A 12,953-nucleotide genomic window follows, 5' to 3' on the forward strand; every position below is an offset into this window, starting at 1 on the left:
GCCTCTGTATCAAAATGTTTTCTCATGTTCTCATGTACTGAACAGTACCAAGACCGGCCCCTCCAGACCCAGACAGGTCAAAAGATCATATGCATAATTCTCTATAAAGGCAGGGAGAGGGTGTGTTGGTGAAATGGTGAGTCCATCGTTCCGGTGTGTGGGAAGACCACCCAGTTCTACCCCAGCTCCACTCTGGGAGATTTAAATAAAGTTTCATTGTGGGACTTTACTTCCAACTAGGAAACCTGGCACAGCTGCCAAAACTAGCCCTGTTATTTACTACTATGCTGTAGAAAGTATGGCTGCTGTGCTCTGAGGCTTATTTGTCTTTCATACCAAACATGTTTACAACTGAGCTTTAAAGACATGCTCCGGAACTTTGGAGACTACTAAACTGGATGTGTCAATGTGTAGTTCATATATGCATAATCTATGAGGTAAAACAGAATTACTGTTTTACCTCAATTAGCCACTAAATCCCCAGTTTGAAAGCAACTGTTTTTCTGGAAGCTGGCCTGTGCCATTTTCCCTACATTTTCCCCCACGTGGGCCAGCCCAATAGGAATTAGAGTTGAACCAATGAACTTCAGCCCCTCGCCATATGAGTGACGCTAGCAAGATGCACATCATGCACCCACAGCAGAGAGAGAGAAATGATGAGGGAGAGCAACGAAGTTATGTAAGTCTACCAATGGAAACTGAATGGGAACTCAAAGTCTGAGAAAAGAGGAAAAATAATTCTACCCAAGGACCCCGTATGGGGTTAAGAACCATTACACATGATGACGTACATCTATCTATTAGGCTGAAGTGCCCAAAGTCTCTGAGTGTTGTGCCACAAGGTTGGACATTCAGCTTGGTTTGAACGGAGGCTTTGCCAAGGTAACCAAGTTTCTCCCTTTCCCTTGTACTCTCCCTAATTGAGTCTTGTATTATGGAGGGTGAATTCCACAAGCAATACAAAGAGGGGATTATTCCTCCTGGCCATAGACTCACTAGACTGGAGGTTGTTGACGGGAAGAGAGCGAGAGCGGTTGACTATAGAGGTTGTTGACAGGAATAAAGAGAAGGGGGGAGATCTCAAGAACCCCGTTGGTTGCTAAGAAGTCTGTTCTGTTGCTCCCCAGTCAGTTGGGGTCTAAGCCAGTCTTTCTGCCACAGTGGCTTTTCAAAACACACATCATTCCTGGTTGTGCTCGTCTACTACACGTTCAGCCTAGTGGTTAGGACACGGTGTACTGTAGAGGGTATCCCAAGGTTGCTGGCAATCTCAGATATACTAAATAATCTCTGAAGGTCAAACCATACTGACTCTAGACTGAGTCCCAGATAAATTATTAGTGTGCTCTTGCCAACTTCTATGTATTTCTCCTGCCAAAACAGCACAGACAGACTCAGGTGGCAGTATGACTAGACCTTCAGATGTTATTAGTAGGTAAAACACCAGTGGGTTCTCAGAGTGACTTCTGTTTAGATATAACTGTAGACTGCATGTAAGACTTTATGAAACAAACATTTATTGATACAAAAGAATCAAAACTATAGAAGAAATATCTATATAGGGACAAATGGCAATAAATACCACATCAGTGGATGGGGCTCTACACACAGGGAGGGGGGGGCATTATGGCACAAGGAATCAACGGCATATAAAACAACATTTAAAAATCCATACGTTTGGTCATGTGACAGAAACTAACATTTGAGATTCTCTTCATAGAGTATTAAAAAGCCTTTCCTGCAGTCGAATGGCCAAAGCACCTCTAGTGGCCTCATGGGTCCAATGTTATTCATATTTTTCATAATTAATGAGCATAACTTTTCAAACGCTGAAATGGTTCTGTTATAGTTCAGTCTTCTGTGATGTACATAAAGTGTCATTTTGGGATTCAAACTCATAATGGAATACATTTCAACTCTATATCTGACAGGTGTCTTCTTTTTTTAAGCCCACGACCATGTGTGTGAGGTGTATACTTTTGCTTCAAAGTAATTTGTTTAAGACTACCAAGAAACACTGTGACCCTGATTTAGCCCACTGCAGTAAAAGGTTAAAGAGGCAGAGAAACTACAAACAGAACTACAAAAATATTCCAGTGCTTTCAAGTCAAACTGGGATCAGACAGTCATAAACATCTTAACTTGAAGCATTTATCTTTTCTCCTGCCAACCTTCTCTAAAATATGATTGCTTGATTAATCAGAATGGACATAGAAAATGTACACAGAGTATCCAAAACATTAGGAACATCTTCCTAATAATGAGTTTCACCCCCTTTGCCCTCAGAACAGCCTCAATTCGTTGAGGCATTGACTCTACAAGGTGTCGAAAGCGTTCCACAGGGATGCTGGCCCATGTTGACACCAATGCTTCCCACGGTAGTGTCAAGTTCAATGGATGTCCTTTGGGTGGTGGATACACACGGGAAACTGTTGAGTGATACAGTTCTTGACACAAGCGGTGCGCTTGGCACCTATCACACTTAAATCTTTTGTCTGCCCATTCACCCTCTGAATGACACACAACCCATGTCTCAATTGTCTCCAGGCTTAAAAATCCTTCTTTAACCAATATCCTCCCCTTCATCTACACTGATTGAAGTGGATTTAACAAGTGATATCAATAAGGGATCATAGCTTCACCTGGATTCACCTGGTCAGTCTGTCATGGAAAGAGCAGGTGTTCTTAATGTTTTGTACACTCAGTGTAAGTCTCTTACCAAAAATCACCACTGAGCAGTAGACTTGTGGTTCTGATTTGAAGGAGAGGAAATAGAGGACAAACAGTAGAGTATATTGAAAACAAGGAGCAAGGAAGTAGGTAAACATGATGTGACGGAATGCTTCTTTCACAGAACTTCCTAGTTGAGTTTCTGAACAATGAGAACTTCAAAACCCATAAAACAGAAAAGGACATGGCACATTCTTTACATTATTCTGATTGGTTGAAAAATATGGACATTCTAATGAGAGTTTAAAAGGAATGCAAGAAAGATAAGGCAACATTTCACTTACAGTTGAAGTCGGAAGTTTTCATACACCTTAGCCAAATACATTTAAACTCAGTTTTCACAATTCCTGACATTTAATCCTAGGAAATATTCCCTGTCTTAGGTCAGTTAGGATCACCACTTTATTTTAAGAATGTGAAATGTCAGAATAAAAGCAGAGAATGATTTATTTCAGCTTTTCTTTCTTTCATCACATTCCCAGTGGCTCAGAAGTTTACATATACTCAATTCGTATTTGGTAGCATTGCCTTTAATTGTTTAACTTGGGTCAAACGTTTTGGGTAGCCTTCCACAAGCTTCCCACAATAATCATGGTCCATTCCTCCTGACAGAGCTGGTGTAACCGAGTCAGGATTGTAGGCCTCCTTGCTCGCACACGCTTTTTCAGTTCTGCCCACAAATTTTCTATAGGATTGAGGTCAAGCTTTGTGATGGCCACTCCAATACTTTGACTTTGTTGTCCTTTTTTTTGCCACAACTTTGGAAGTATGCTTCGGGTCATTGTTCATTTGGAAGACCCATTTGCGACCAACTTTCATCTTCTGATGTCTTGAGATGTTGCTTCAATATATCCACATAATTTTCCTTCCACATGATGCCATCTATTTTGTGAAGTGCACCAGTCCCTCCTGCAGCAAAGCACCCCCACAACATGATGCTGCCACCCCCATGCTTCACGGTTGGAATGGTGTTCTTCGGCATGCAAGCCTCCCCCTTTATTCTTCAAAAATAATGATGGTCATTATGGCCAAACAGTCCTAATTATGTTTCATCAGACCAGAGGACATTTCTCCAAAAAGTATGATCTTTGTCCCCATGTGCAGTTGCAAACCGTAGTCTGGCTTTTTCATGGCGGTTTTGGAGCAGTGGCATCTTCCTTGCTGAGCGGCCTTTCAGGTTATGTCGATATAGAACTCGTTTTACTTTGGATACAGATACTTTTGTACCTGTTTCCTCCAGCATCTTCACAAGGTCCTTTGCTGTTGTTCTGGGATTGATTTGCACTTTTCGCACCAAAGTACGTTCATCTCTAGGAGATAGAACACGTCTCCTTCCTGAGCGGTATGACAGCTGCGTGGTCACATGGTGTTTATATTTGCATACTATTGTTTGTACAGATGAACGTGGTAACTTCAGGCATTTGGAAATTGCTCCCAAGGATGAACCAGACTTGTGGAGGTCTACAGTATTTTTCTGAGATCTTGGCTGATTTCTTTTGATTTTCCCATGATGTCAAGTAAAGAGCCACTGAGTTTGAAGGTAGTGCCTTGAAATACATCCACAAGTACACCTCCAATTGACTCAAATGATGTCAATTAGCCTATCAGAAGCTTCTAAAGCCATGACATAATTTTCAGGAATTTTCCAAGCTGTTTAAAGGCACAGTCAACTTAGTGTATGTAAACTTCTGACCCACTGGAATTTTGATACAGTGAATTCTAAGTGAAATAATCTGTCTGTAAACAATTGTTGGAAAATTTACTTGCGTCATGCACAAAGTAGATGTCCTAAACGACTTGCCAAAACTATAGTTTGTTAATAAGAAATTTGTGGAGTGGTTGAAAAACAAGTTTTAATGACTCCAACCAAAGTGTATGTAAACCTCTGACTTCAACTGTATAGGGCAAAAAGCATGTTTTTAAAAAAGCTAGCAAGGATAGTAAAATTCTTGCTCTGTTGATAACAAAATCACTCTCTCTCAACACTCTTTATATTACAGTAATACCAGAGTAACACAATTTGCATCAGTTTAAAAAACGTCATCATAAGTGGTCCCACAAAACTGTATCAAACTAAATATATAGGCCTATGGTTCATATGATCCATAAAGGTACTTGGACATGTTTCTCCACTCCAATTCCGGTAGAAGGCCACTATAACGTCACATATTCCCAGACACACTGTGTTACACTTATGCCAACTGGGACTACTACTACACAGGGTGACTTTTTGACTATGCAAAAAAAAAGCGATGTTGTCAAAACAAGCGCACATTTTTTTAGCTGCCAAAATGGGGCCCACAGAATCTAACGGGAAAATATAAAATGACACCCTGTAGAGGGGAATAGGGTGCCATTTGACACACTGTCAATCTAATAGTCGATGCCCTGGTCCTCGTCATAGTGCCCGCTGTACTGCTGTTGGTACCCACCCCGGTACTCCTCTTCGTCGTCATGGTGATACTGGTACTCCGCCTGGTAGTCGCTGTCACTAATCTCCGATCCATTGGTCCCCGTTCCTAGGCTCCCGTTGCCATGGCTACCGGCATTGTTGCCGAGGGTAACGGGAGAGGTGGGCTCCGTGGGGGAGGTGCAGTACTTGGGGTCGTAGATCTGCCTGCCCAGGCCGTAGCTGCTCATTCCCTTCTGGGATGCCACCTTGTTGGTGCCCATCTGCAGGGAGATGGTGGAGCTGTCTGCTGTCTGTCCTGCCGACTTCTGGTCGTAGATGTCACGGCGGGTACCCGGCGCCGACATGCCAGCCTGAGGGAGAGGAGGGAGGGAGAGAGAGAATGGGAGTGGAGGGAGGGAAGGAGAGAGGACAGGGGGAACGGAGGGAGGGAAGGTTAGGTTGGTGGTTAAGTGGGAGTGTGTGTGTGTGAGAGAGAGAGAGAGAGAGAGAGAGTAAAAGGGTGTGTGTTTGTGAGAGAAAGCAATAATGTGTGTGTGTGTGTGTGTGTGTGTGCGTGCACCTGGCCACAGTAACCTTTAGTTGGTAGATGTCGCACTCTGATACAAGATTACTGCTAATTGCTTCCAGGGATTATAGTGGCTAGGAATCCACTGCAGCAGAACCATAAGAACCACAGTACTTTATACACCACAGACGAACAGTACTCTTACCTGGCTGGCTCCTTTGTTGGTTCCCATCTGCAGACTGATGGTAGTCTGGTCATAGGGCTTGTCCGTCTGTGACTTTGGGTCGTATAAGTGTCTCCTGGTCCCGTACGCTGTCATACCAGACTGGCTGGCACATTTATTTGTCCCCATCTACCCAGGACAAAAACAGCTTTCAGACATGGCTCCATCCATAGGTCACAATGTCCTCTAATCAAATCTATTCTATGTCTGGCAATGGTATTGACCACAAATTGAATTTGTTTTTCAGAGTACGACTGGTATCCATTGTTTGGTAGACAGGATAAAACACACACACACACACACACACACACACACACACACACACACACACACAGTATACCAAACATTAGAAATATCTTGAGTTGCAATCCCTCCTTTTGCCCTCAGTACAGCCTCAATTCATTGCGGCATTGACTCTACAAGGTGTCGAAAGCGTTCCACAGGGATGCTGGCCCATGTTGACACCAATGCTTCCCGGAGTAGTGTCAAGATTGTGGGGACTGTCTTGTTAGACTTTAGTGCAGCTTTTGACATTATTGATCGAAGTCTGCTGCTGGAAAAATGCATGTGTTATGGCTTTACACCCCCTGCTATAATGTGGATAAAGAGTTAGTTGTCTAACAGAACACAGAGGGTGTTTTTTAATGGAAGCCTCTCAAATATAATCCAGTTAGAATCAGGAATTCCCCAGGGTAGCCGTTTAGGCCCTTTGCTTTTTATTTTTTACTAACGACATGCCACTGACTTTGAGTAAAGCCAGAGTTTCTATGTATGCGGATGACTCAACACTATACAGGTCAGCTACTACAGCGATTGAAATGACTGCAACACTCAACAAAGAGCTGCAGTTAGGTAGTTTCAGAATGGATGGAAAGGAATAAGTTATCCCTAAATATTTCTAAGACTAAAAGCATTGAATTTTTAACAAAACTCTCACGAAACCCTAAACCTCAACTTCATCTTGTAATAAATACTGTGGAAATTGAGCAAGTTGAGATGACTAAACTGCTTGGAGTAACACTAGATTATAAACTGTCATGGTCAAAACATATTCATGCAGTAGTAGCTAAGATGGGGAGAAGTATGTCTATAATAAAGCGATGCTCTGCCTTCTTAACAACACTATCAACAAGGCAGGTCCTACAGGTCCTAGTTTTGTCGCACCTGGACTATTGTTCAGTCGTGTGGTCAGGTGCCACAAAGAAGGGCTTAGGAAAATTGCAATTGTCTCAGAACAGGGCAACACGGCTGGCCCTTGGATGTACACAGAGAGCTAATATTAATAATATGCATGTCAGTCTCTCCTGGCTGAAAGTGGAGGAGAGATTGACTTCAATCACTACTTTTATTTATGAGAGGTAATGACATGTGGCACACAGCTCAGACACCCATGCATACCACACAAGACATGCCACTAGAGGTCTCTTCACAGTCCCCAAGTCCAGAACAGACTATGAGAGGCACACAGTACTACATAGAGCCATGACTACATGGAACTCTATTCCACATCAAGTAACTGATGCAAGCAGTAAAATTTGATTTAGAAAACAGATTAAAAAAACACCTTATGGAACAATGGGGACTGTGAAGCAACACAAACATTAGCACACACACACACACACACACACACACACACACACACACACACACACACACACACACACACACACACACACACACACACACACATTAAAATTGTATAAACTGCCTTAATCTTGCTGGACCCCAGGAAGAGGGGTCTAATGGGGATCCATAATAAATACAAATACAAATGTCCTTTGGGTGTTGGACCATTCTTGATACATACGGGAAACAGTAGAGCGTGAAAAAATAAAAAAAACAGCAGCATTGCAGTTTTTGACACAAACCAGAGCACCTGGCACCTACTACCATACCCCGTTCAAAGGCACTTACATATTTTGTCTTGTCCAATCATCCTCTGAATGGCACACATACAATCCATGTCTCACAGCCTAAAAATCCTTCTTTAACCCGCCCCACATTATCTCTGTGGTAATTGCAATTGTGTTAGCATGACTCACCTGCAGTCCAATGACACATTGTCCAGCCTTCATTTTCTCCTCGTCGAAATGGCGCGTCCTCTTGTCCGCATACTTCACACCGAGGTCACAGTTGGAGTTTGAACCTTTGGTTTTCGCCTGTTGCATGGTAAGAGACAAAGTAACAAAGTCAGTGTTGCTTGCAGTTTTACATAAATGTTTTTACTCACTAATTATAACTGTACTGTTAGTCTACAAAGTGTTGCATGGACATCTCAATCACCAGCAATTCAATAAAAAACAGTGTTTGTTCGACCACGGATTTCAGCACCAACAACAAAAACAAACCAAAAACCAATGTTTGCCTCCTTTTCATGTCATGCTCTCCCATGGCACTGTGTGTGGTGTTATGGCACATGGTTATAACGAGGTCACGAACAACTCAGGGTTCCACATTCACCCCAGTCTAACCGAGAACCTACCACACCAGCCAGGGACAGCAGTGTGCTCTGGACCTGGGTCATGTTCCCATTCTCAAACAGGTCATTGGCCTCAAAGATGTCGTTGGGACAAAGGCCAAACTTCAGAATGGCTCGGATGAAATTCCCCAGATTTTCCAGCTAGAAGTGAACAACAAAGGAAATCAGACTCCGCTTCAGTCTCGTTATTTAGTCTTGTCGAATGAAAAGCATTTTCCCTCTGTGAAATGGCAGCGTTACAGTATATATCAACATCTTTTATTTTGTTTCACGTACCTTGTGCCAGTTGAGTTTGGAGTGGTTGATTTTCTTGATGGAACCAGGCTGCAGTTTGTTTATCAGCCTAAGGTAGAAGAAAATAGTAAGCAATTACAGTTTGATATGAACATAAAACAGATTCTCAACTAGAGCAATGACAAATAACACACTGTTCCTAGTGGTAATGAAAATAATGACAGAGAGATTAAGACCACAGAGACCTCTGTAGGCCTTTTCAACACCTGATCACTGTTATGGCAACAATATAACATCCTGTATGAAGTCTACTTGAGTGATCATATATCGAGGAATGTGACTACGTATTCCCCTACATTCACATAGTGGACTGAGCTGAAGACAGGTGAAGTCCAGGACTTGTAAACCAGTCAATTGAACAGGGCAAAACATCCTTCACATGTTGGGGATGATAATACAACCTAACAATATGGATTGGACAAATGGTATAATATGTATAATTACCTAAAACATTAGAATACATATAATAGTAAATCCCACACAGATACACTTTGTGTAGACAGAAAAAAAATAAAACTAACTCGCAGAGGATGACTCCGTCCTTAAGGCCCTTCTGGAAGTTCTCTCCAATGGGCATGCCCGTCACCTCCTCAATCCAAAACCGGAGCTCCTCCTCCTTCTGCAGGTCATACTTCCCTGCGATCTGAAAATATCAAATCATTATGTAACTCCACCCACTCTTCATTTAACAATAGTTCAAAATCAAACACTGACCCCCCTAGACACTTGTGGGGATATGACAGGTTCGGATAGGTAGGCTATACGACATCAATACCACTTATCCTACAAGTGGGCAAGGTCGAGCAATTACCATAGACTTCCGATCCTGCACGCAAACCCAATCCTAACACAAACCAAACAAGCTACATACTTAAGGTATCTTGTAATTTGATCCAATTTTAACCACAATGTAAGCCTAAACCTAGACTACTTTATGAACTCCATAATCTTTTAGTATGATTGTTCTTTCTACTTGAATTTTGTATTTATATTGATGTGTGTATTTTCTGTAATTGATGTAATTCAGGGCTCATGTGTAAAAGAGACCTTTGTCTGAGTATGACTGCCTGATAAAATAAAGGTTAAATAAATCAATATTATACCTGTGTGTGACACATGGAGTGAGTCTGTGAGTTCTAATAGCCTTTAGGCAGAGAAGAAGTGTTTATGTTAAGTGTGATGCATTAGTCTGACCTCAACAGATTGCTTAGTAAGCAGTGAGCAGCACACCATTTCAATAGTTATAACTCGTGGTCTTTGGGCTTAGCCGGCCCACTCCTTGGGAAAGTTAGATTAGGTCTGTTTAATGGGTAGACTTGCACAATCATTTATGGGGCTTTTAGCCCAATCTAAATACAGAACATTTGAAAAAGCATTATACAATTAAAACCAAAAGGAAAAACAATCCATTCTATCCATTCATGTATTTTCTTAAAGAGAAAGTCACTTGAGGTAACGCTTTAGTCCTCACTGAAGCCAAAGCCGATCTATCACATATCGTTCTAAAGGTCAGTTTTTTTGGAAAACACTCATCTCTCCTCTCCCTCACATCACTGCTGTGTGGCCTGTTCCCAGGAGTGGTAAGACACACAGGAAATTACATGGACCGCTGCCCCATGACTGAACCCTGGCTTTAGGGGACGGCTCCACAGATTCCCCAGTCCAGACTAACACTGTTGCTTTACCCAATGACTTTTTTATTTATTTTTTATTTCACCTTTATTTAACCAGGTAGGCAAGTTGAGAACAAGTTCTCATTTACAATTGCGACCTGGCCAAGATAAAGCAAAGCAGTTCGACACATACAACGACACAGAGTTACACATGGAGTAAAACAAACATACAGTCAATAATACAGTAAAAAAAAACAACAAAAAAAAAACAAGTCTATATACAATGTGAGCAAATTAGGTGAGAAGGGATGTAAAGGCAAAAAAGGCCATGGTGGCAAAGTAAATACAATATAGCAAGTAAAACACTGGAATGGTAGTATTGCAATGGAAGAATGTGCAAAGTAGAAATAAAAATAATGGGGTGCAAAGGAGCAAAATAAATAAATAAATTAAATACAGTTGGGAAAGAGGTAGTTGTTTGGGCTAAATTATAGGTGGGCTATGTACAGGTGCAGTAATCTGTAAGATGCTCTGACAGTTGGTGCTTAAAGCTAGTGAGGGAGATAAGTGTTTCCAATTTAAGAGATTTTTGTAGTTCGTTCCAGTCATTGGCAGCAGAGAACTGGAAGGAGAGGCGGCCAAAGAAAGAATTGGTTTTGGGGGTGACTAGAGAGATATACCTGCTGGAGCGTGTGCTACAGGTGGGAGATGCTATGGTGACCAGCGAGCTGAGATAAGGGGGACTTTACCTAGCAGGGTCTTGTAGATGACATGGAGCCAGTGGGTTTGGCGACGAGTATGAAGCGAGGGCCAGCCAACGAGAGCGTACAGGTCGCAATGGTGGGTAGTATATGGGGCTTTGGTGACAAAACGGATAGCACTGTGATAGACTGCATCCAATTTGTTGAGTAGGGTATTGGAGGCTATTTTGTAAATGACATCGCCAAAGTCGAGGATTGGTAGGATGGTCAATTTTACAAGGGTATGTTTGGCAGCATGAGTGAAGGATGCTTTGTTGCGAAATAGGAAGCCAATTCTAGATTTAACTTTGGATTGGAGATGTTTGATATGGGTCTGGAAGGAGAGTTTACAGTCTAACCAGACACCTAAGTATTTGTAGTTGTCCACGTATTCTAAGTCAGAGCCGTCCAGAGTAGTGATGTTGGACAGGCGGGTAGGTGCAGGTAGCGATCGGTTGAAGAGCATGCATTTAGTTTTACTTGTATTTAAGAGCAATTGGAGGCCACGGAAGGAGAGTTGTATGGCATTGAAGCTTGCCTGGAGGGTTGTTAACACAGTGTCCAAAGAAGGGCCGGAAGTATACAGAATGGTGTCGTCTGCATAGAGGTGGATCAGAGACTCACCAGCAGCAAGAGCGACCTCATTGATGTATACAGAGAAGAGAGTCGGTCCAAGAATTGAACCCTGTGGCACCCCCATAGAGACTGCCAGAGGTCCGGACAGCAGACCCTCCGATTTGACACACTGAACTCTATCAGAGAAGTAGTTGGTGAACCAGGCGAGGCAATCATTTGAGAAACCAAGGCTGTCGAGTCTGCCGATGAGGATGTGGTGGTTGACAGAGTCGAAAGCCTTGGCCAGATCAATGAATACGGCTGCACAGTAATGTTTCTTATCGATGGCGGTTAAGATATCGTTTAGGACCTTGAGCGTGGCTGAGGTGCACCCATGACCAGCTCTGAAACCAGATTGCATAGCAGAGAAGGTATGGTGAGATTCGAAATGGTCGGTAATCTGTTTGTTGACTTGGCTTTCGAAGACCTTAGAAAGGCATGGTAGGATAGATATAGGTCTGTAGCAGTTTGGGTCAAGAGTGTCCCCCTTTGAAGAGGGGATGACCGCAGCTGCTTTCCAATCTTTGGGAATCTCAGATGACACGAAAGAGAGGTTGAACAGGCTAGTAATAGGGGTGGCAACAATTTCGGCAGATAATTTTAGAAAGAAAGGGTCCAGATTGTCTAGCCCGGCTGATTTGTAGGGGTCCAGATTTTTCAGCTCTTTCAGAACTTCAGCTGAATGGATTTGGGAGAAGGAGAAATGGGGAAGGCTTGGGCGAGTTGCTGTTGGGGGTGCAGTGCTGTTGACCGGGGTAGGAGTTGCCAGGTGGAAAGCATGGCCAGCCGTAGAAAAATGCTTATTGAAATTCTCAATTATGGTGGATTTATCAGTGGTGACAGTGTTTCCTATCTTCAGTGCAGTGGGCAGCTGGGAGGAGGTGTTCTTATTCTCCATGGACTTTACAGTGTCCCAGAACTTTTTAGAGTTAGTGTTGCAGGAAGCAAATTTCTGCTTGAAGAAGCTAGCCTTGGCTTTTCTAACTGCCTGTGTATAACGGTTTCTAGCTTCCCTGAACAGCTGCATATCACGGGGACTGTTCGATGCTAATGCAGAACGCCATAGGATGTTTTTGTGTTGGTTAAGGGCAGTCAGGTCTGGGGAGAACCAAGGGCTATATCTGTTCCTGGTTCTAATTTTCTTGAATGGGGCATGTTTATTTAACATTGTTAGGAAGGCATTTAAAAAAAATATCCAGGCATCCTCTACTGACGGGATGAGATCAATATCCTTCCAGGACACCCCGGCCAGGTCGATTAGAAAGGCCTGCTCGCTGAAGTGTTTCAGGGAGCGTTTTACAGTGATGAGTGGAGGTCGTTTGACCGCTGACCCATTACGGA

At 42.7% G+C, this 12,953-nt stretch overlaps 1 protein-coding gene across 1 annotated transcript in view; it reads right to left on the reverse strand.

The window, feature by feature from the left end:
- Positions 1-1,494: 1,494 nt before the first annotated feature.
- The window catches only part of LOC115101806 (calponin-3-like), a 32,006-nt gene continuing 20,547 nt past the window's right edge, over positions 1,495-12,953 (reverse strand). The window contains exons 2-7 of the mRNA XM_029621276.2: positions 9,166-9,287; positions 8,627-8,693; positions 8,354-8,491; positions 7,914-8,030; positions 5,854-6,000; positions 1,495-5,493 (exon numbers count right to left, since the gene is read on the reverse strand). Coding sequence (XP_029477136.1) covers positions 5,104-5,493; positions 5,854-6,000; positions 7,914-8,030; positions 8,354-8,491; positions 8,627-8,693; positions 9,166-9,287 — 981 coding nt within the window. The 3' untranslated portion in view covers positions 1,495-5,103. The remainder of the gene's footprint in view (positions 5,494-5,853; positions 6,001-7,913; positions 8,031-8,353; positions 8,492-8,626; positions 8,694-9,165; positions 9,288-12,953) is intronic.

The sequence above is a fragment of the Oncorhynchus nerka genome, linkage group LG20, assembly GCF_034236695.1.
Source record: "Oncorhynchus nerka isolate Pitt River linkage group LG20, Oner_Uvic_2.0, whole genome shotgun sequence".
NCBI lineage: Eukaryota > Metazoa > Chordata > Actinopteri > Salmoniformes > Salmonidae > Oncorhynchus > Oncorhynchus nerka.